The sequence below is a fragment of the Phoxinus phoxinus genome (genome assembly GCF_949152265.1).
Source record: "Phoxinus phoxinus genome assembly, chromosome: 24".
Taxonomy (NCBI): Eukaryota; Metazoa; Chordata; class Actinopteri; order Cypriniformes; family Leuciscidae; genus Phoxinus; species Phoxinus phoxinus.
In genome coordinates, this window is record NC_136899.1 from 19,032,126 (window position 1) to 19,056,450 (window position 24,325).

Below are 24,325 nucleotides of genomic sequence, written 5' to 3' on the forward strand. Positions count from 1 at the left end.
AAAAAGATAACAGGTCACAGATAATTTCCATTGAAAAGACCGCCGAGTTTTAGCGCTGAGAGTACTGATTTTTTCAAAATGATAAAATACTTGATTATTGATGATATTATTATTTTAGCAAAACAGCTATAATTGTAGGATTAATGTGGAAGGACGCCCTGAACAACAAAGATATTTAACTCTTTACCATAATGACATTTAAAAAAAAAAAAAAAAAGTAAACTTAATAACCAATTTATCCATCATAATGTTGAACTAGAATCAGTTCTTGTTCTAATGGGGTGAAATCTGTAGAATTCAGCAGGATTTATATATTGTATTTCATCCAAATATTGTAAATCCACCCTAAAAGTACAAAAAATACCGCAGAGATTTCAAATGTGGGGACCAAAAGTGTGGATTTCTTGTTTTATCATAAATATAATTTATGATGTTCTATTTTATTCTATTCTATTTTGGGCTTCTCCGTGTGAGTTAAATATTTTATTTTGGCCCATTTTACTCGTTCGTAAAAGAAAACCTGCTAACTAACCAACTGAAAATAAGGTGGGTTTTTTTTTTTTTTTTTTTTTTTCAATTACAGGACGTGTTTACAGTTATATATCACTTATAAATGATTATATACTCAATGAACAGTAGTTATTAAGATTGATGTGATTTGGAATTAGTAAAATGTGCTTGGAAAAAAAAAAACATGATCAGAATATCGACTTGCCTAATAATTATGCATGTATTATATATTTTAAAAGAATATGCTTAAAGGTTCACCCAAAACTGAAAATACTGTTATGTTTTTCTCACCCTCAAGTTAATCGAAACATGAATGAATTTCTTTCTTCTTCTGAACACAAAAGAAGATATTTTGAAGAATGTCGGTAACCAAACAGTTGATGGGCCCCATTGATTTCCATAGTTTTTTTTTTTTCCAAGTCAATGGGGCCTATCAACTGTTTGGTTTCCGACATTCTTTCAAAATAGCTTCTTTTGTGTTCAGCTGAAGACAGAAACTCATACAGGTTTGAAACCACTTGAGGGTGAGTAAATGATGACAGAATAAAAATGTGTGGGTGAACTTTCCCTTTAAGTGTGAAATAGATATAATGCTTTCAGACACTAAAATGCATGTTCATTTGAATTAAAAGAACACAGGATTCTAGTTTAAATGTATGTTAAATGCAATTAGCTGAACCTTAGGCTTAGCCTGCTTGTTTGGCCAGCTGCTGTGTGATTGACAGGTATAGCTCCATCATATTTGGTAGGTGCCCCAAGCAGCCGTACCAGACAGCAAACACTCAGGCGCCCCATGGCATGCTGATAGCCACACAGACCTTGTTTGTATTTAGTCCCAGATGAGGGAGGCAAGACCTGCAGAGAATCTAGAAACTTTAGAGCAGACAGGCACCACCTCACCCACCGGACTCACCCAACAGGGCACGCAGAAATTCGGTGGCGTCCGGGTCGGAAACGGACCTACGGAGGACGAGGCGGAGATCATTGACCACGACCAGCTCTCACAGCACTCAGAGGAAGGAGATGAGGTGGGTGGAGTCTGTGATGTCGGCCAGCTCTACATTGTGTTTATTCCTTATTGCATATACATAAAAATACAATCTAATCACAACCTAGTCAGAGACGTTTTGGTGGCGCACAGAAAAACGTTACTTGTGAGATGTTGTAGGTGGAGTGCAGTGAGATCAAGATTAATGGAAAAGTAACTATGGTTTATAAACCACCAATTAAACGTACTACTTAATAAATGAAAGATGGTTAAGCAATTTGTTATCCTGCCGTGATTTGAGAAATGTAAACAGAGGAGTAACTCCTCACAGAGACTCTGTTAGCCTGACTCATCCATTCCAAACATACCCACCACTGGAATGTGCTAAATATTTTCATCCCCTGTCTTAACTTTTGACCGTATGTTCTATCAGAGCAGATTAAAAACAACAAATAATGAAAATACACTTGAATGAACGAAAAGCTGCTGTCTTGGTGCCGTGATGTTTTAGATAGATATATGATTTCCAGGTCATATATATGAAATGATATGCATAAAGACAATGAAGCCTGCTTTTACAACCAGTATAATTGACCGTGGTAGCAAATGTTGTAAGACCTTTCATTAATGCTGATTCAAATTTTAAAAAGTATTGTAGTTAATTATTTTTTACTGTAATGCTGTAAAAAGGACTAAATTACAGTGATGAGAATCTAATGATAATCATTTTTGAAAATAATGGGAATTATAACAAACTCCAAAAATAAAACCAAATGCATTACAGTTGAAATAATAAATGTGCTTACGGTATATAACTTTACTTATAAAGTTACTTTTATAACTTTAATTATATACTTTCTAATATTTCAATATATATATATATATATATATATATATATATATATATATATATATATATATATATATATTATAATGCTTAATTAAAAAAAAAACGAAATGGCAAAAGTTCATTTGAGTTCAAGATTTTGGGGGTCTTTTCTTTGAGATTAAGGGGCTTTTTACAGGACACCGCTTTCAAAAATAAAACTTCTGCGTTTTGCCATTCATTTATGTTTTGGGGGCCTGAAAATGCAAACTTGTGAAATCTGGTTTCAAACTGATTTGAAAAAAAAAAAAAAAAAAACTATAGAGTTGTCGTCTCTGTGTAAGCTACTGTACAAAAACGTGAATTGTGAAACCTGTGATGTTATGCGCATGAGTATTATGTGTTCAGTCAATACAGTAGGTGCGTAGTCTTTCTTTACAAAGTGACATTGCCAACTACTGGCCTGACATGCATAATACAGCGTTTTTAGTCGTTTTCGCAGATCTGCGTGAACGTGGATCGTTTTGACACCGTTGTCAACTGTATGCGAAAAACGCAAAGAAAAAATGTGTCTGTTTTTAGTACATCGTTGTCGTGTAAACAAACCCTTAGCCTACTAGATTTTATTTGTGGGCAATATAAAGGGCGATAACTTGTTATTTTGAACAACACATTCATATAAATTTTTTTGGAGTGTTTTTTTTTTAATGAATAGCCCATCTTGTTAGCAGAGGCTATTTACACTAACTTTGCCCATCACTGTCTGATTGAGCAAGACAAAATTACAAAAAATAGCATATGATAACAAGAGAAGTGGTGTGGAGGGATTGGTGGTTGGCATTAGTTTTTGACGCGACTGACCTTTTTCTGAACTCATTCTTCTACCTTTTCCCATCACATATCAGCTTGGAGAGGTGTTTATTTGACATAAAAAAAGAAAATATTAGAAAAATGGAAATATATTTCGACAAGTGGAAATAAAATGCCTTACGGCCATTCTATAGTGGGGGAAAAAGCGGCTTTAACGGGTATTTAATTGGCCTAGAATTGAAATTGGATGGTGTCCACATCAACCGTGACACGTACAGCTCATTTTATCATGTTCAAAATCATGACTCCCTATTTTGGACCTTCGAGGACACCTTTACTGATCAGCAGATTCAATATGGTTAGGGGTAGGTGTATAGGGGAGGGCTTTAGGGAGAGGGACAATTAATAGACAAATAAGGCAGCATCCTTTAAAGAATATAATCATGTACACTTAATATGTTGTTATTATTGGATAATGTTTTATAATATATTACAATACACTGAGGTGAAAATGGTATCTGCCATCTAAATCGCATCTAACTACTATTTACATCTATTGCTATTTACACTTATTTTAAAACAGCATTTCTGAAATCTAAAATAGCCTTCTATTTGCACTTTTGTGCTAAGAAAATACTTTTTGTTGCTATGTACGCTTAGTGTAAATAGCAACTACCGTTATTTGCACTTACTGCAAATAGTTGCTGCCTTTTTTATTATTAAATGTTAGTGTCATCACTTGATGTGTGGTCTGTTTAAGACACAGTGGAAACAGAAAGTTAGCCATATGGGGATTCAATCATTTTGGAATGCTCTGTAGTTTTGAAACTGTTTTGAAACAGTAATTATTTATGGCCATCGTAATTGAATCTTTCTGTAATTTATGATTATGATGAACATTATGAGTTATGACTGAGTCTCGGGTATTATCCACACATGGCATTGATTGTTTGTGGTGTAAGATAATTGCGTAGATCCTCATCTACTGAGATGGAAAAATGAGTGCAAACACAAGGACATGATCCTGCATGCTCATATCTGAATATTGTATAATAGCAGTCTATCAGTATAGGTGCAGTATAGAATACACACACACATCACACACCTGCGTAAGTTTCCTAGCAGATTTTATTTGTCTGATATGTAACCTTTCCTATCATTCTCAGTGGTATGCATTTGAATTTCTCACCGTTAATTCCACAGTAATGAAATTAGAAACATTGATACAATTTTTTCTGATTTGTTTATCTAAACCTCTGTTCTCTTCTTTTCAAGCATACGGAGGAAGAACCGGTAAGAGACATTTCTGTATTGTTACATTTGCATACAATCCTTCTCATATATAATTTATTCATAAAAATGATTTATAATAAATATTCATTCAATATTCAACTAAATTGTAATGATTTATTCAAATGAACAGCTTCTCATAATTATAGACTCACTTTAAATATTAAATATACTCAAAGAATTTAAGTAATTTTCTCAAAATATAAATCTCTTTCAAAAACTTGTCCAATCAAACGGTGAAAACATTGTTTCTGTTTAAGCAATTAAATCAAATGGACTAAAAACTGAGAAGGGTCTGTTTGCATCCCGCAGTACTACAATACACACATCCCTACAAGTTACGCTTCCCGCAAAGAATAAATTATGTAACGGATGTGGATGTCATGAAACCTCAATCAAGTTTCATAATTTTTTAATTCTTAAAAAAATTGGGACAACAAGCAAAATGATTTCCGCCTAGAGAATGTGATTGAATGACTTATCAGTGGGTGGCGATAGTGAAGAGAAAAAAAATGGTAGATGAATGAAAGATCATTCTTGGATACACTTACCTGCTGTTTCTTAGTGTTATTTCTACACTCAGTTGTTAGAATGATGTATTCTGCTTGATATCGTGTTAATACAAACTATGAGTCACTCAATAGCCTTGGACTTCAGGTTCCTATGATATCCTGATAACACACCTCTGTTATAGAACAATGAGAGTGTTACGTCAGGTTTTCCATGATGGCTTTTGGGCCATTCGGCATGCTTGACAAAAGAGTCTAGTGGAAAAGGGAAACCAGCCCCAGCCAAGCTAAACGTTACAAGTAGGAATGATCAGACCTGTGTTTTCCTTCATGATAAACACACCTGACATCAATTTTCCCTCAATTGTATTGCTAACTTTGCCGAGTAAGAGTACGATTATTTCTATTGGACAGAAACACCTGAGCAGGAACATCCTGGACATATTGATGAACTCCAGCTGAAGTGCTGTCCATACATTTAGGCTATGTTCGGATTCCAGTTTGTCATACATATTCAAGCATGCATAAGTATGTATAGTATGTATATAGAATTCTGAATTTCAAATTCTCCAAGTCTCCAAAGTCCAAACTGCTTGTCAGGGTCTTGGGATGCAGGTCCATTGCAGCCTTCTACTTTTATTATGACATAAATGTCATTAAAGACTCTTCATAGAACAGTGTTTGTGTGTATACACACTGCTCATAACTTCACAAAAGAGGATATGTGATCTTTAGACAGAACATGGAAGAAAAAAGACAGGAAACAGATCACTGACATCACAATCATCGCAGCTCTATTGTTCTCAACACTAATGACTCCATGCAGCTCAAACCATATGAAAATATTATGATGGAAAGTGAAGATGAATTACGGAGCCGAGCCAGTGTTCCTTCTAAAGCTCACTTATCATTTTAGAATCTGATAACACTTCACTGGCCAAGTATGCTCACATTCGCAAAAACATTTACTTCAGTTAAGAAGCTTCCAGTACTTGAAGTACAAGAGCAGAATATTAAAATAATATATGCACAGAAAAACACACAAAAAATGTTCAGCTGTGTGCAAATGGAAGTGGGTGGATAATCAGTATTTGTATAACAAATATAGCACGTTAAAATATTTCACTACGTTCCTGTAGCTCAACAATGAGTCTAGTTCCCAGGGAATGTATGAACTGATAAAAAATAGTATTCTCTCAGTGCAGTGTAAGTCGCTTTTTCTAAATGCATAAACATAAATGTAAATGGGACCTGAAAAGTTCTGAAAAGAATACTAGCTTACTACTCTCTGAATTCTGCATAGTATACACTGCATAGGCTACTGCTTATTGTAAGTAGGCATTATACAATATAAAGACTTAAAAAAGTTGTTTTCTACATATTGTTAATGTACACTGTTAAATATTGGTATTATATTGGAAAGAAAACTATTTATGTTTTTTTAATTAAATTTTTATATAAACTTGACAGTCGGATCCCCTAATGAGTCACCTATATGTATATAGGTATCTATAGGTATTTCTATATCTACTATCACCTATATCTATAGGTATTTCAGGTTTATTAATCACAACTGGGCAGTTTAAAGGCAACTTTAAAGGAATAGTTCACCCAAAAATTAAAGCTCTGTTATCCTTTACCCTCGTGCCGTTCCAAACCCATTAGACTTTCGTTCATCTTCAGCCTGGGAGATTTCTGACCCTCCATTGAAAGTCAATGCTAGCAAAACTTTTGATGCTTCAAAAAGTTCATGAAGAGATTGTTAAAGAAGCTCTTACATTCAAAGATAATTATTGACCGAATTCTGGTTTTCTCTCCTTGTCTGCAGTTTAACTTTGGAGATATGGCTGTTCATCAGGCCATTCACACTATAGAGTACTGCTTGGGCTGCATCTCCAACACGGCCTCGTACCTGCGGCTCTGGGCCCTTAGTTTGGCTCATGCTCGTAAGTACACACACACACACACACACACATACAAATATCAACAGCATATCCACTGGCTTGTTGAAATATAACTTTCTCTTTGTCTGTATATCAGAGTTATCTGAGGTTCTTTGGGGAATGGTGATGCGTATTGGGCTGTCCTCTCGGAGTGGTGGCGGATTCTTTGCCTTGTCGATCATTTTCTCTGCCTTTGCTACACTAACAGTGTGCATCTTACTCATCATGGAGGGACTGTCTGCATTCCTGCACGCTCTGCGCTTGCATTGGTGAGATACACAAACCAACACACAGGGCAGCGTGTCCACACACAAAAAAATACTGAAATACTGTATTAATTTTAAATTCAAACAATTGATCTTTAACATTTTTGTTGGCTTTATGAAGACAAAATTAGCAAAATTAGCAAAGACATAATTTCCCAGCAAGCAATAGCCGTCATTTCACCGTCCAGGTTAACTATAGACCCGACATAGGTTACATGTCGTTTTTGCCTAACTAACTCGCGAGATGTACTGTATGATATTCTATCATGCAAGTAAAGTACACAAACAGTGATTACAAGGTGTTTTTGTTTTCATTTCTTCACTAATTTAATTTCTTTGTTATCTAATTGATGACTAGTCTATTCTTGGGCTATGGTTTAGACGTCTATTACATTTTTCACTGACAGCCCAAATTTTGGCTTGTTTTATCCTAGACGTCTAGGACAATTTTGAGCAAAATTGCTTGCTGGTTTTCTACATGGCACAAGCTGCTTGGCCTTCTGCAGCCAATGGCATTGCTTGCTGAACATTTAAATATTCTGGTTCAGAATAGAGTTTAGAATTGCTCTAAAACCCTCCACCTCCCCCAGCTCCACCTGTCTAGATCTGCCGGTTCATGCAGCAGCGGCATGTCTTACATGCTCACAGCAGCATGTCTGCGTATCTATTGCCAGTAGCAAGTCCATATTTGCTTTGCAGCAGCGAGAGAAGCATGCGTACCAGATCTAGTCAAAGTCCCTTTCAAGAAAAGTCTGTTCACAAGGCGGCCATATTTGCAACGCCTCCAGGCAGCTATTTCTGGCATCCACTTGAATGGAGGAATCTTGAAAAATCCCCAAAACTGCTTGTCGAACTCACAGTTAAATAACGCATTTCAAATCAGCAACAAAATCTCACTTGAACTGTGATGACTTTATCAATCAGTGATTGGCTCTCTTATTTAGAAGGTGGGACTTATTCCACCATATTGCGCATTGCACATTCTCCCATTCATAAGTAATATGCACCATCTTTCTATATATAAAGTATTTTATCTAGTCCACCAAGACCAAATACATTAACATTGTCATATCCATTAACATGCCAAATCTATCTATCTTGTCATGATTGAATTGATGTTAGCAAAAAAATCTATGAATGAATGGAACGGAACAGATTAGAGGATTAGTCTCTTCTATAACTGTTTTTTTTATCTCTCTATCCTCGCCACACTTTTCCGTTAATATTGGAAAGTCTAGATTATGTCATCCTTTTGAAATGTGCTACAGAGGTGAAGAGTGTGAAGAGGAAAGGTGCACATCACTGCCTCTTAAGAATAACTGTATGTCCTGATAACTGATTTTATTTTATTATTGCAAGGCAGAACTGCCTTTCCATTGCCCAAACATTCAGCTTAGGGTTTGTCCTAAGCCCTTGACTCGAGGCATTACACTTTTGCAATTCATTCCACTGAAGCTGCTTAAAGGGACTCTAATAAAGCAAAAATCCAGACTTCTGTGAATACAAGCAATTCATTAACACAGTTGATTGGGGCAGATCTGTCTGCTGAAGATATTATTTCACAGATTTAATTACAGGAATAACACATACCTAAATCTGAAGGCATTTTTTCACCCAGTGATACTGTAACAATAGAAGACAATACACATAACACCTGGTGAAACATGAAATGGTTGAAAGTGCAGTGTTCTGCTGTATTTCAATGGAGCAGAATTTTATTTCATGACATCTGCTTGTTATTTTATCTTATATTTACCGGTAATTAGTTTCATTCATTGCCTTGCGAGGTGATATATTGAAATACGCAGCTTTCTGAATGCTTTAGTCACGGCAAGAACGGCTTTTAGTGAGAGGCTCTAATTGTGGCATTTCAATATCATTCCCGGCCTGACCCATTTTCAATGCTTTCCTTATCTAATGATTACACATACATTTTGGAGGCAAATAAAGTTCTGCATTCTTGGTGCTTTTATTTGTTCAATGCGCGGAAAGATGGAAGAGTCTTTTCTCTCTTGAATTAAATATTTATCACAGCAGTGAGAGATTCCTCCACTCTTAAATGTTTCCTTTTCTTTTGTATTTTCAAACTCACACAAACAGGATGAACATCTGAAATAAGAAGCCAATGTTTATTTTCGTCTGTTAATAAAAAAATGTTTTATGTAAACCCCCCCACCCCACGAGGAACTGCCTCACTTGGCTCCTCAAAAGCGCCCTTGTCATGCACACAATCACTCATTCACAGCTTTCTGTTTGATTTTAAAAGTTTGTGTCTGGACATTACCTTACTCAAAATCTCAACCTTCAGTTAAAAAATATGTTCTCTACCCTGCAAATCTAAACACTCTTATCTATGAGCTGCTGATAGTGAAGGAATGTGTGATTACAGCTTTTTTTCACTCCTTATCTTCGGATAAACCTGTAGAAATTGAAAAATGTTCCCACTATAGACAAAGTACGAGAAATGGCCCAAATAACAATGATATGCTTAATGATATGAACGTTTTAAAAAGGAAAAAATGCTTATATGAAAAAAATAAGTCTTTGCATAGAACTTTCTGCGTAGGATTACAAAAGAGTATGTGTGTATTTGATTTACAGACTGACTATAATGTATAATATTTTTTAATATTTAAACTGATCCAACAGTTGTTCTAACTAACACTTTTTAGTTAACTTTACTTAATGTCATAACTTAATTGTAAAAATCTAGTAATCTGTACTATTCACATACTATGCCTTAGTTACTCCCCAAGTTAAGATTCATTGATTCGAGTGAGTTTTGTCAAGCAGAAAACAAAAGTTTTTGAGGCGGAGCAATTCTTAATAGACTTTTCACTCATTTCCTCCATATCTTCAGTTATCTTTCTCTAGTTGCATTCACTCATTTCCCAAAGTCATCTTGAATGTTGAAAATGTTTTTTTAGTACTTTATGGTAATTAGTGTTCCCTTTCAAAAGCTACACTTAATGCTGCGCTTGATTCAGCGCTCTGGGAACACTTTTTGTGTGACTAGCTGTGAACATATGCGTGTAACACGTCAATGGAATTGACTTTGAGCTTTTATAGCCTCGGACAGTGATGTCATTGGAATGCACGCTCATCAGAGGCTATAATAAGATGTGCCACAGGTGCATTGACAGGTCTTTTTGTCTTCAGACCATACTGTGTGTGTGTGTGATTCAAACTATCTCTGTGTCTCTGCAAGGAGTTAGTTGTCCCTAGGCAGTGTGCAGAAAATTCTTTCTTTATCCTCTTACTCTGTCAAACAAGTGAAAAGGGAAAGAAAAAATTTGTCAAAAAAACAGCCTCCGCTTCGCCATCATGGGGCTCCTGTATGGATCTGGCTTAGGGACGAGAGACGGGTCCATCCCTATTGCTTGCACTCTTTCCAGATCCAGATGTCCTCTTGCTCGATCCCGAAGCAGAAGCGCGGCTCGGACGGAGGACAACAAATCTCTTGAATCCGGTATGGATTTTGAGTTGCTCTGAGCGTTCCTCACGTGATGACAAAGCGTCTGAGGAATTATTTGAGGTGGTTAATCGTGCGGTGGCCAGGTTACAGCTGGACTGACCAAGCGAACAAGAAACCCCCAAACGCTTTAAACTGGAAGACCGATTTCTGTCTGGTGGCCAGGAGGAAGAACCACAACAGCGAGTTATCTCGTTCATGGGGGAAACCATATACTTCTCGTGTCTTTATGCCTTCGATGTCGATATATTCGACTATCGTGGGTGTGAAAGCACGGAAGTATTCGAGGATGCAACAGGTCATGATACGCTCGCAAGCTATCTTTCACCTGGCTCGGCATCATCATTAAAGAAACAACTCTCCCCACTAAGCCGTGCAGAACCACCGTAACGCTGGTGGGGAAAGCGTTTTAAGCAGCAGTTCAGGCTGGTGCTGCGCTGCACACTATGACGATGTTACAGGCATACCAGGCTGACCCGTTGAAGGACCTGAGTGTGAGAGGTTGCATTGACGAGGAGGCATTCTCAGAGCTTTGTCGAGCCACAGATTTGTCCCTCCATGCGACCAAGCAAATGGCCCGCACTATTGTTCATTCAATGGGTGCTTTGGTCAGCACGGAGAGACATCTGTGGTTGAATAATGGCGCAAATTCCAGTAAATTGACTAGCGCAAACCTTAGTAAATCACCTTGCATGATTCATTTAAATAATTTCCTCCCATAAATGTTGAGTCTGTAAGGGAAAATCCTACAAATGCATATGCAATAAGGTCATCCGCAAAAATAAATGTGTCCACGGCTTTTCAGCGCTCATTTTTCACTGCGTGTCTTTAGTAAATCCTGACAGTAGTTCTCTTACGTAGAGTTCTCTCCTACTGCGTCGAATCGACGCTGCGGGAAAGATATTTCTTTGTCGAGATTGAAGCCCAAAAATTAATCCTTAATTTTGTAATATGTAAAACGCTTTTCTGTAGCATACAACCCTAGGCGGAGCAATACAGCTCGCCCATTGGCTGCTCCGCCAGAAAAGCACAGCCTATGCGAGGCCAGTGACGCTGACCAATGAGGGCGCTTCGCGCCCTTCTGCGTCATCTCCCGCCGAAACAGGCGTGGCCTAGGTCTATAAATACCAAGCATAGCTGCTTCCACTCCGATTTTCTTTACTTCACGAAGCTACACGCATCGTTGGACCGGATTCGAGCCACCACAGCCGTCTGACACAGCACCTCAGCAGGACGAGCCCTTACCTGAAGCCGCTGGTCATCGCCGCCTTCAGCCGCCGTTCCCTGCTGCGCTTCTCCGGCGTGGAATATCCTTTCAGTCTTTGTGTGTGTTTTGTGTGTGTGTTCGCCTACTGCGTCACACATTTTTTCCTCACAAAAGAGCACGAGTGTCTTTTTAAAGATGTCTCGCGTTTCCTGCGGCTCCTGCCGAGCCGCGCTCATCGACGGGGACCACCACGAACTATGTGTTTCCTGCTTGGGCGAGGAACATGCAGCTATCGCTCTCGGTGATGGCGGCTGCCATCACTGCGACATGATGCCAATCGCGACTCTGCGGACTCGCCTGGCATCTTTCGCTGAAGCTGCTCAACCGCCCCCTGTAGCGCCGCGCCGTAAGAAGCGCCGCGCTCAGCGGGTCCCGGAACCTCCCTCCACGAGGAGCTCGCCGCCGCCGCCGCCGCTAGCTCCTCTCAACGTTTCGCTCGAGTCGCTCACCGACGGACAACAGCCGCAGCACGCCGCTTTGTCCGTTATGGAGGACGACCAGCAAGCTGTATCTGAGGGGGATGACGACTGCTGTTCGCTTCTCGCTTCGGAGAGCGAGGGATGGGCGAGCTCTGTGGATCTCCCCTCCCCCGCCGTTCCGGAACGTCGAGGAGGGAAGATCAGCATCGAGACAGAGCTGATGCGTCTGCTCACACAGGCCGTGTCGAGCCTCGGCCTCGAGTGGTCGACGCCCGAACAACCTGCACTCAACCGGCTGGATGGCCGCTTCCTCGCTGGAGACCGCGCTGCGCCCCCCTCCAGACACGCACCATTTCTTCCTGAGCTTCACGAAGAGGTAGCGAAATCGTGGAAGGCGCCTTTTTCAGCCAGAGTGCGTACTTCTGCCTCGCCAGCATTCTCCGTAGTGGACGGTGCTCGAGACAGAGGCTACCACGCTCTCCCTCCGGTCGAGGAGGCCGTAGCGACTCACCTTTGCCCACCCTCTGCTGGACGGCGGGCTAAGGGAGTCCTACCATCGAAAGCTTGCCGCACATCGTCAGCTCTGAACGGCCGCGTGTATTCCGCCGCCGGACAAGCTGCATCGGCGCTGCACACCATGGCGGTGCTCCAAATCCACCAGGCTAACCTCCTCTGCAAGCTAGACGAGGAAGGCCCGGGCGCGATCAGTGTTCCGGACTTACGTAGCGCCACAGACCTAGCTCTTCGCGCTACAAAGTCCGCCGCACACGCCATCGGCAGGATTATGGCCTCAGCTACTGTTTCCGAGAGACATTTGTGGCTGACTCTCTCTGAAATGGCGGAGTCGGAGCGCTCTGCGTTCCTCGACGCTCCCATTTCAACGACGGGCCTCTTCGGATCCTCCGTGAAGGACTTCGCGGACCGATTCGCCGAGGTACAGAAAACTTCGCAGGCCATGAGACATTTTCTGCCAAAGCGCTCCAGTTCCGTAACAGGCCGCCCTAAACAGCCGCCTGCCCGAACTCAGCAGCGCCCCGCGCCCGCCGCACCGGCCCAGCAGCAACAGGCCCGAGAGAGACCACGGTCTCGCTCCGCCGGACGCCGCCCGCCACCGCGTGGTCCTCGGCCCAAGATTTCACTCAAGCCCGAGGCCTCGGCGCCATCCTAGCCCTGCTAGGAAAAAGACGGTGTTCGGGTCCCGCTGCGGCCGGACTTCCACCAAAGATTTTCGCTTGTACAGCCCTAAGTTCCGTGTTTGTACCAGTGTATTTAGCAGCCAACAAACCGGCCGTAAAGCCCGTTTGCCTGCACACAAACGCCGTTTTCACGGCGACCCAGATAAATCTAAAAAAGAGTTTAATTTCTGGTGTTCCGGCCAAGGCCGATGGTGTAATGTGTGTAACTGCAATGCCCACCCAGTGCCCATTCATTCACACAAGCACAGCCCCGTTCAACACAGGGTTTGCACACATAAAATCGGCTCATGCCGATTGTGCTTTGCATGTAGTGAGCGTGCCCACTATCCAGTGCCCACAACCACTACACACTGCACGTTCCGCGGTTTCTGTAAAAACGAAACTAACGAACGGTCAGTCAGTACACAAACACAATGTCCCCGGTGTTATAAATGTGCCCGCCACCAAGCGCCCACGTTTATTCACAAACATATCGAGCCCTACGGGACTCGTCCCGCGCGCTCTCTCTCGACACAGAGAGCCGAGCGCGCGCGGGATGCATACTGTGTTAAACATGCCCCCCGCCTCACACGCCACGGCGTCCATGTCACAGCACACGGTTGCTCTCGTGTCGCCGCCATTTCGCGACCAGGGCCCAGATTACATTCAACCCCTAGTCACACGTGCAGATGCATGGGAAAGACTTCCCGGGGTCTCAGAATGGGTGCTAGAGACTATAAAAAGAGGCTATTCGCTACAGTTTCATCGACGCCCTCCCCGTTTCACGGAGAAAGTCGAAACAACGGTAAAAACAGAAGTAGCACATCTACTTCGAGCCTAAATAGCGAAGCTATTGAGCAAAGGGGCCATAGAGCCTTTATCTCAAGCTCAGAGCGAAGGGGGTCTGTACAGCAGATATTTTCTGGTACCGAAAAAAGACGGGGGTCTCAGACCCATTTTAGATCTCAGGCATCTGAACAAAGCGCTGACAAAGCGAAAGTTCAGAATGCTCACGACCAGAGCCATCCTCGCGCAGGTTCGCCGAGGAGACTGGTTTATGGCAATAGATCTGAAAGACGCGTATTTTCACATACAAATTGCGTCACGTCACAGGCGATTTTTGAGATTCGCCTTCGAGGGCCAGGCATATCAGTACACAGTCCTGCCATTCGGCCTGTCTCTAGCACCTCGTACATTTACAGTGTGCATGGACGCGGCGCTGGCACCCCTGAGACTCCGCGGCATTCGAATTCTGAATTATTTGGACGATTGGCTGATTCTAGCTCAATCACCTTCAGAACTCATCCGCCACAAGACCCTAATTCTCGATCACCTCGAGTGCTTGGGTCTGAGAGTCAATTGGGAGAAAAGTTCACTGTTTCCCAGTCAAAGGATCTCCTTTTTAGGACTGGAGCTGAACTCGCTGTCTATGACAGCTCGACTGTCATCACAACGCAGGCGAAATTCCCTGCGGATGGCGAAATCCTTCCGCAGCGGCCACATAGTGCCGCTCAAGAGATTTCAGAAAATGCTAGGCCTCATGGCCGCAGCATCGACAGCTCTACAGTTGGGCCTGCTGCGCATGCGCCCACTGCAGTTCTGGCTAAAAGCGCGTGTACCGCGCCGAGCATGGGTCCACGGTCGTTATCGCCTCAAGGTCAATCAGGAATGCGTTTCAGCCCTGACACCATGGAGAGCGTCAGACTGGTACCGGTCAGGTGTAAGCCTGGGGACTTCTTCGAGCCTGAAGGTGGTGTCCACGGACGCGTCCACCTCAGGCTGGGGAGCACTGCTCGAAGGCAGACCGTTTTTTGGCCAATGGGCAAAACGAGTCGAACTACCGCACATAAACTGCCTAGAAATGATGGCAGTGGACTTAGCGCTGAGGCGCTTCTGTCCTCGGATAAAAGGACACCACGTCCTAGTCCGTTCGGACAACACGTCGGTAGTAGCCTATATAAACCGCCAGGGTGGCGTGAGATCCCGAAACCTTTACAGGCTGACGGAACGCATACTGGTATGGGCCCAGCACAACCTGCGCTCGCTGAGAGCGATCCATGTGCCTGGTCGCCTGAATGTAGGACCAGACAGACTCTCACGGAACAATGTTCCGACAGGAGAATGGTCCCTACACACACAGACAGTGCGTCTGCTGTGGAAAACGTTCGGCAGAGCGGAGATAGACCTGTTTGCAAACCAGGAAAACGCTCACTGCCCGGAATTCTTTTCAAAGAGCACGAACGCGCTCGCCAGAGTCTGGCCCCGCCGTCCGCTCTATGCTTTTCCCCCTGTCTCGCTCCTGCCCCAAGTGCTCGAGCGAATCAGGAAAAGCGGATGCTCAGTGCTTCTTGTAGCACCATACTGGACGAATCAACCCTGGTTCCCAGTCTTGATGCAGCTCAAGAGTACTGCTCCGTGGCCGATCCCGGTGAGGAGGGATCTCCTCTCGCAGGCCAGGGGCTCGATTTTGCATCCTCACCCAGAGCTATGGTCCCTTCATGTGTGGGCCATAAACGGGTACCCGCTAAACTCCCAAGAGGAGTGTTAGACACGATCGAGCAGGCTAGGGCCCCGTCTACTAGACGGCTCTACGCTTCCAAATGGTCGGTGTTCTCTGACTGGTGTTCAGACCAAGGTCTATCACCTCTTCAGTGCGGTGAAACGGAGGTTCTCTCCTTCCTGCAGGAGCTGTTGGATAAGGGTAGGACCCCATCCACGCACAAAGTCTATGTGGCAGCCATATCAGCGTTCGTCAATCCGACGCTTGGCCATGCACTGGGCAGAAACGACCTGGTGGTACGTTTCCTTAGAGGAGCCAGAAGGTTAAATCCTCCAAGGCCTCCCTCAGTCCCCGTTTGGGACCTTTCTACAGTGTTGAACGCTATGAAAGGGGCCCCTTTCGAGCCTATTCACTCAGTTGACATGAAACATCTGTCTCTCAAGACCATGTTTCTTTTGGCTCTCGCTTCAGTGAAGCGTGTGGGGGATCTGCAAGCGCTCTCAGTAAGAGCCTCTTGTATGGAGTTCGGGCCCAACGACTCTATAGTCGTGTTGAAACCGAAGCACGGGTATGTACCTAAGTCCCTCAACACACCGTTCAGGGCTCAGGTCATCTCCCTGTCGGCTCTGCCGGCCTCTGAGGACGGAAATAGCTTTCTTTGCCCGGTCAGGGCATTAAGAGCTTACGTGTCCCGCTCCGCTGTTTTTCGACAGACGGAGCAGCTCTTCGTTTCGTTCAGTGGGCGCTCTAAAGGGCGTGCTGCGACGAAACAGAGCCTATCTCGATGGGTAGTGGATGCCATTGCGCTAGCCTACGCATCTAGAGGTTTGGAATGCCCCCTGGGCATCAGAGCACATTCTACGAGAGGCATGGCCTCGTCGTGGGCTTGGTATAGCGGAATCTCTTTGCATGATATTTGTATGGCGGCAGGCTGGGCCTCCCCGTCTACATTTATAAGGTTCTATAACCTAGAGGTTCCCGCGTTGCAGGCTAAACTGCTCTCGGTCTAAGACCAGGTATAGTGTTCCTGCCCCGCACTGCGGCCCAGGTCACTAATGTTTAAGCATCACTCACCGACAATGTGTCCCATGAGCATGCTATTTACCCCCCCCATATATATCTATTATTTACATATATATGTTATTATGCCCCTAGGGGCCCTATTATAAAGGGATGATGCTATCCTAGCCGCTCTCCCTGTATACTCTTGGTGTAGGCTCTGGCATGCCGGGGCGCGTGCGCGCGCCCTCGGGTGTCTGGGTCGGTCCAAGAGCACGCACGGCGTCTTACAGGGGTTCCCGCAGCGTCGATTCGACGCAGTAGGAGAGAACTCTACGTAAGAGAACGTACTCGGTTACTAACGTAACCTCGGTTCTCTCTAGGAGAGGGAACGAGTACTGCGTCTCATGCCGTGCATGCCCACGATGTGTCGCTTCTGTGACAAAAATCGGAGTGGAAGCAGCTATGCTTGGTATTTATAGACCTAGGCCACGCCTGTTTCGGCGGGAGATGACGCAGAAGGGCGCGAAGCGCCCTCATTGGTCAGCGTCACTGGCCTCGCATAGGCTGTGCTTTTCTGGCGGAGCAGCCAATGGGCGAGCTGTATTGCTCCGCCTAGGGTTGTATGCTACAGAAAAGCGTTTTACATATTACAAAATTAAGGATTAATTTTTGGGCTTCAATCTCGACAAAGAAATATCTTTCCCGCAGCGTCGATTCGACGCAGTACTCGTTCCCTCTCCTAGAGAGAACCGAGGTTACGTTAGTAACCGAGTACGTTTTTAATGACTAAAGAAGGTTCCCACTGGCTCAAGCTGTCAAATCTGGCCCTTGGTTTGGTTTTAAGAAAACAATACTTTTATTCAGCATGGACACATTCAATTGTTCAAAAGTAACATAACTTTCTATTCATCAAATAATTTTGGGGGGGGGAATATATTTTTTTTCAGCACCAAATCAGCATATTAGAATCATTTCAGAAGGATCATGTGACACTGAAGACTGGGAGTAGTGATGCTGAAAACTCAGCTTTTCCCAAACAAGGAATAATTTACATTTTAAAATGTATTACAACTGTTTTTATTACAATATTACTGTTTTTACTATATTTTTAAACAAATAAATGCTGCCTTAATGAGCATAGGAGATGTATGCGTGTTTTAGCGCTGTCTGTGCGTGTATGACTGAGAGGGCATGAGAGACATTTTGGCCATGGATAACTGCCACATTATAGCAGACTCCCCACCGACTGACACATTCCTCATATGGTCATACAACACAACCCCGATTCTCACTCTTTTACTTCAGCACCCTTCTGCTTTTGAGGAAATAACCACAACATACTTTAAATAAATAAAGATGCAAGTACAATGTTGTCAACAGGAATCCACAGGTGTTTTTTGTATTAAATGTCCTGCTCTGACACTGTGTTCTTTTGTCCTGTTTTTCCTGTCATTTAGGGTGGAGTTCCAGAACAAATTCTACACAGGACAGGGCTTCAAGTTTGTCCCGTTTTCCTTCGAGAGTATCCTGGAGGGTCGACTTGATGAATGAGCTACTAAAACTCCATCAAATATCATCAATTCCCACTTCTGCATGGATCTTCTCTCACCCTGTCCTCTTCAGGAGCAGTGCTGTCTGGTGAAGTGTTTGTAAAATGTGACCCCTGACCTCTAAATGCACATTTTCTGGGGTGTTTTTGAGATGTGGTGTTCTGTAAGCCTTTCTCCCAGATTTATTGCCCAACTTTCTTTAAACAGTCCCTCAAAACAGTCTATCAACTATAATGGATTTAATGGTTGTATTATATGGATATAAATCAACCAACATGTAAAAAGTCTTATGCTCATAGTGACCGAAATTAAAATCTGTAATGAATCATGATTGGAAATCTAGATTGAATAGCTTAATTAATAATTTTGAATAATTTTATAGACTGCACTCAAAAAGAGTCACATCTAGCTAGAGCAGAGCATAACTGGAAAACTTATGTATTCATGACTTTTACATGTTTAAAATGTTTAGATTTTAGATTCCGATATTTCCAGATTTCCATGCTTAGCTATCACAGCTAAACATGAAAACCTGCATTTACATCTAAAACAATCAGTAAGCCTAGCCTTTATGGTTAAATGACATGATGGATCTATAGATAAACACTAATGAATGTTGTGGTTTCCCTGCTGATGTAATTCTGCACTTGTTGTGTCTTTCCACAAAACATTCTGCTGTATTTGTGTTGTTTTGAAGGGGCGGATGAAATTGATGGTTTCAGGGACATCTCAAACTTGAGTCAAACTGGCTCCCGGGTGATCCCACATTGCAGCTAGTCATAACAAAAAGCAACATTTAACAGAGTAAGGGTTAACATCGTGTTACTGAATTAAAGACCCCCTGTGGTGAAAATCAAATGTGGAGTTGCTTTAAGACAAACCATGTGCAAAGTCATAAGTCAACACCATTGCTGAGTTTTTTTTTTAAGTGAACTAAAGACAGTCTCGAAAATGCGAATTGAAATCGCTGGCGTGCTGATGTTTTGACTACAGGGGGACTTTAACAGCAATAAATATCTCAGTTGCAGCTAGTAAAATATGTCAATGTTTGGTGGACAACTTTGTCTTGCTTAAAAGTGAAACATATCAATGTGGAAGTAATATGTAAAAGATTGAATTCATTATCTATTTATTTGTTGCAGTGTTTTATTGTTTTGCTGTGGTGATGTGGCAGGTCTTTAACTTGCAGACAAGAGTGTTTGTGCATGAATGAATATTTCAGTAAGGCGTATACAATCAAAACAGTCAAAGATGTTTGTTGTTCAGTGTGAAACCCTTCCTCCTAAATTCGACAATTAAATATCTGGGGACAATAAACTCATGTCAGTGTTTATTTTAGATCTAAGATTCTTTGTTCAAATACACATATGATGTTTTATAAACAAAGTTCGGGAGGAGCACGTTCAAATAATTGATCCAATTATCACATCATTCCAACCAGCTGTCAACAATCAGTAATCAACATTTCTATCCAATCAGCATGAGTGGAGACCTATATACATACTCATTTGACTCACCAACGTTCCTCGACAGTTTTTCAGCATCCCTCCACCACCCCGTCTCCTCACACTCGCCTGGTTACTTCCTAAACCAGCAATACGGGGGGAGTACTCTTGGTTCGGGCCGAATACCGAGCCCGGAGCCCTCTCCTCGGACAGCACGCCAAATATGCATACCATTTATTCCATCTGACTTATTTGTAAGTGTGAACTCATGAATTGATCATTGGTATTAAAGGGTTAGTTCACGCAAAAATGAGAAATGGATTGTCATCATTTACTCACCCTGTCCTTCCAAACCCGTAAGACTTTCGTTCAAAAGACGATTTTAAATGAAATATGAGACTTCTGTTCCTCCATTGACAGCCCAAGCAACTAATCCATATCAAGCGGTTTAGTCCAAACCGCTTGAACAGTTCTGAAGAGACTCAATCGCTTTACATGATGAATAGATTTAATTTAGACTTTTATTTACATATAAACATTGATCAGAAAACATAAAATCAACCCTACAGATTGATGCTTGATGCACAAGAACAAACCTCATTGGTTCCTGCTGAAGCTCAAACGTGCTGCGTAACACGAGTATGAACCTCATTGGTTCTTGCTGAAGCTCAAACGTGCTGCGTAACACGAGTATGAACCTCATTGGTTCTTGCTGAAGCTCAAACGTGCTGCGTAACACGAGTATGAACCTCATTGGTTCTTGCTGAAGCTCAAACATGCTGCGTAACACGAGTATGAACCTCATTGGTTCTTGCACTTCCAAGCATGTGTGAGCTTCCATTTACCACAACTGATGTGTTGATGAATGTTTATGTGAGTAAAAGCCAACATTCAATCTGTTCATCATATAAGCCTACTGTAAAGTCTCTTTTCAGAAAATTTGGACTAAACCACTCGATTCATATGGATTCGTTTTATGGTCTCTTTATGAACTCTTTGAAAGCAAAAGGATAGTTGCGTAGCTGTAAATGGAGGGACAGAAATCTCTCAGATTTCATTAAAAGTATATCTCAATTTGTGTTTTGAAGATGAATGAAAATCTTTCAGGTATGGGACGACATGAGCGTGAGTAAATGACACAATTTAGATTTTTGGGTAAACTAACCCTTTAAAGGGTCATTTGGTGTTGTGAGACGGGTATATTTGTTGTGAAAACAGATAAAGATCTGATTTAGTTTTAATTTAAAAAAAAATCTTGCTACTGGAAAGTTCTCTTGTTTCTTGACCCTGTGGCCATGGAAGGTACAGATAGAAACGCCTCATAAGACAATGAATAACTTAATGAATGCACCAGGCTTTACAGCTCTGGCTCCAGATTTCCTTCATATTTGTGTCCAGCTTCCTGTGCATGCAGATGGAGGAAGAGAGGCAAGCATGGATGGAAAAATTTAATCTTTTCTCTGTGAACCCTTTACTATGTAACTACTCTCAGTTGTGAAATTCCCTACACTGCATTCAGATTTTTGCTACTATTTTTGTAAAGCAATTTGGCAAGTAAATCTCAGCACTTTTTTTTTCTTTTTTTTTTAGGAAATTATTATTTTATTCAGTGTCAAAATGCAAGTAACCACCAATAGTAGCTACATCAGAATTACTTTTTAAATAAATGGAAAGATGAGGGATTATTCTATTGATCAAAGTCATGAAATGTGTGATCCTTTTTTATTGTAATTTGCACCAATCTACAGGTAACAACCATTCAGGTGCAATTTGCCATTCATTTGGCGCTCCCTGTTGGACAGTCAGGGTAATGCTTTGCTTTTCCTTAATAGTGATGGCTGCTCAGAATACAAACCATACTGTAAAAATGATTCTTTCTTTTAAGTTGCTTTTACCCATTTTCCAACGTGAATACTGCTTTGTTTTTAATCTAATCCAGTTCTTGACTAATACTGAAAGTGCTGAGAGAACATGGTCTTTCAATATTTCATTCAAGCATTCTACTTTAATTTCAGCCTGTTAAAGGGTTGCATGGACAAAATAACACAATGGACACAATCCTCCTTAGTGTTTGACAGTCCCTATATGCACTTTTGGTTTTAGCCTTCTGTTCTCCTTCCTCGCTGATGAAGTCTAGCCATGCTTTGTGTACACAGTCATGATCATAAAGACTGGTGTTCTTAAAACACAATTGGGTGGTTAAGGTTACTAATGCTATTGTTAAACGCCAAACAGGCTCTGATGATTTGCCCTTTTTAGACGTCTAAGTTGCCCATTTCACACACGGCTTGTACTAAACACTGCAAACCACTACTGCACAGATATACAAACTTAAAAATAAACATATGAATTTGGCAACACATTATTCTGCAGGAACAAGCAATTATTTATTAAACGGTAATTTTTTTTAAATGGTTTGTAGTGCCGATACACTATACTGTTAGTGTTATATCAGGACAAACACACACTGCAGGTTTAACATTAACACAAAACCTCTAACAGGAAAAACATCATGGTTACTATTGTAACCTCCGTTCCATGATGGAGGGAGTGAGATGTTATGTCGATGTACTGACACTATGGGGCCACACTTGGGTGCCCCCAAACACCTCTGACACATTGAGAAAAGGCCAGTGAGTTTTGGCGAGTGGAGTTTGCATACACCACTCCCATAAACGTATGGCCATAACAGGAGATGGCGTGCATCCACTCATTCAGGATTGTGCTGAGGAGCCAAGAGCGTGTCCTGGCCATTCATCGGGTTTCAGGGTTGTGGCATGAGGAACACAACGTCTCGTTCCCTCCATCAGGTCACAATAGTAACCAAGACGTTCCCCATCTGTCAGTCACTTCGACGTTGTGTCAATGTACTGATACTAGGGGTCCCTAGGGAAAACGCCACAACCAGCTGAACTGACATGAGGTTATGAGGTGTTGGTGGTGCAGATGATGGCAAGCTACTGTAACAAGTGCACTCGCAACGTGTTGCGGCTGAACGTGAGGAAGTGTGACCCAGAGGAGGAAGCTGCTCTTTGTCCAAAAATGTGGGTACTGTCGCCTTTCAGGCAGACGGCAAAATCAAAAGAAGATTTTCCTATAGCCCTCCACCGGGGGAAGAAGCGGTCTGGATACGGCCTCCTCGGAAAGAGGAGTTCTCGCCATCTAGGTCGCCTGTCTCAGGGACACTTCAAAGCTTCGGGCTCTTTTCAAAATTGTCCAAAATTGTCATGCCCTTCTATTAGCGATAACTTCCCTCCGTCTCGTTCACTCGATGTACGTCATTGCCTACGTTGCACGAGTGCCACTACTGGCGGAAACTGCAATGGGCTGAACTGGAACGTCCTAAGTCCTTGATCACAATCGTACTGCATTGTGGGACATATAGGTGCCTGAAGTGTACATATGAAGTAGACTCGCTCCCTCTGTCAAAATCGGGGGGGACAAGGGTCTGTCCATAAAAACTTCCCTTGTCCACTTCGCGAAGTGGAACGCACTTCAAAATGGCGGCAGGGATTCCCCCAAGGGGAAGTGCTTAGGGAAATTTGCAAGTGCGTGTCTAAAAGTGGACTGGAACGCAGCCATGGGGTGCTTCTCAATATCCCTTCTCGTCTCCTCGCTCCTCCGTCCTCCATCCTATGACCCGGAAACCGATCGAGCTCAGTCATCTTGAGGGATATCTCAATTCCCTAATTGCACCACGAGGAGGCGAGGAGTGAGGAGGCTTCCAGAGGAGCTATGAGCGAGGATACACAGGTGTATCCTATGCGGAAGTGTTTTATTGACTAAACGTGACGCACATTACAAATTCTCCTCCTCCTTCACATCGGTCACAATAATTTTATAGTTATATAATTTTATTGCAGTTTATATAAACCACACGTCACATATTTCAACAGGGTCTCTTGCTTTATTATTATTTATTATGAATTTCTTAAATAACCAAACTTCAACAACATAAAGGCCTTTTTATGCTTCTGCGTCAACTCCACGCCGTAGCTACGCCGTCACTCCTACGGCGTCGTGGCCGTTTTATGGTTCTGCGTCGGGTTGTGTTGCATCGCGGTGCATTTCACCGCCAGAATGCTAGGGGGTGGGGGTGTGACCAATCACAGCCCTTGTGGTCTGCGTCGCCTCGACGCGTAGTTACAATTTTTTGGAGGTGCACGTCGAGCTACGGCGGAGGGCTTCGCGTCGACGCAGAAGGGTCTGCGGGGGTACGCCGTCGATATGACGCAGAAGCATAAAAAGGCCTTAAGGGCTGATCTTTTGACCGCTGCTGATGACGCTGTGAAGCTCGAGTGATCAAGTATTCCAATGTATAAAAAAGCTTTTATTCGATTCCTCCGTCCTCAT

The 24,325-nt window shown here is 42.6% G+C and overlaps 1 protein-coding gene across 4 annotated transcripts in view; it reads left to right on the top strand.

Annotated features, from left to right (window-relative positions):
• Nucleotides 1-20,277, top strand: part of atp6v0a1b (ATPase H+ transporting V0 subunit a1b) — a 37,384-nt gene extending 17,107 nt beyond the window's left edge. The window contains exons 18-22 of one of the 4 annotated variants that reach the window (XM_079601575.1): nt 1,344-1,538; nt 4,410-4,427; nt 6,762-6,879; nt 6,974-7,145; nt 18,435-19,838. In XM_079601575.1, coding sequence (XP_079457701.1) covers nt 1,344-1,538; nt 4,410-4,427; nt 6,762-6,879; nt 6,974-7,145; nt 18,435-18,528 — 597 coding nt within the window. In that variant the 3' untranslated portion in view covers nt 18,529-19,838. Of the gene's footprint in view, nt 1-1,343; nt 1,552-4,409; nt 4,428-6,761; nt 6,880-6,973; nt 7,146-18,434 lie in introns of all 4 variants that reach the window. The other 3 variants (XM_079601576.1, XR_013796307.1, XR_013796308.1) reach the window with 3 other exon arrangements.
• Nucleotides 20,278-24,325: the final 4,048 nt, after the last annotated feature.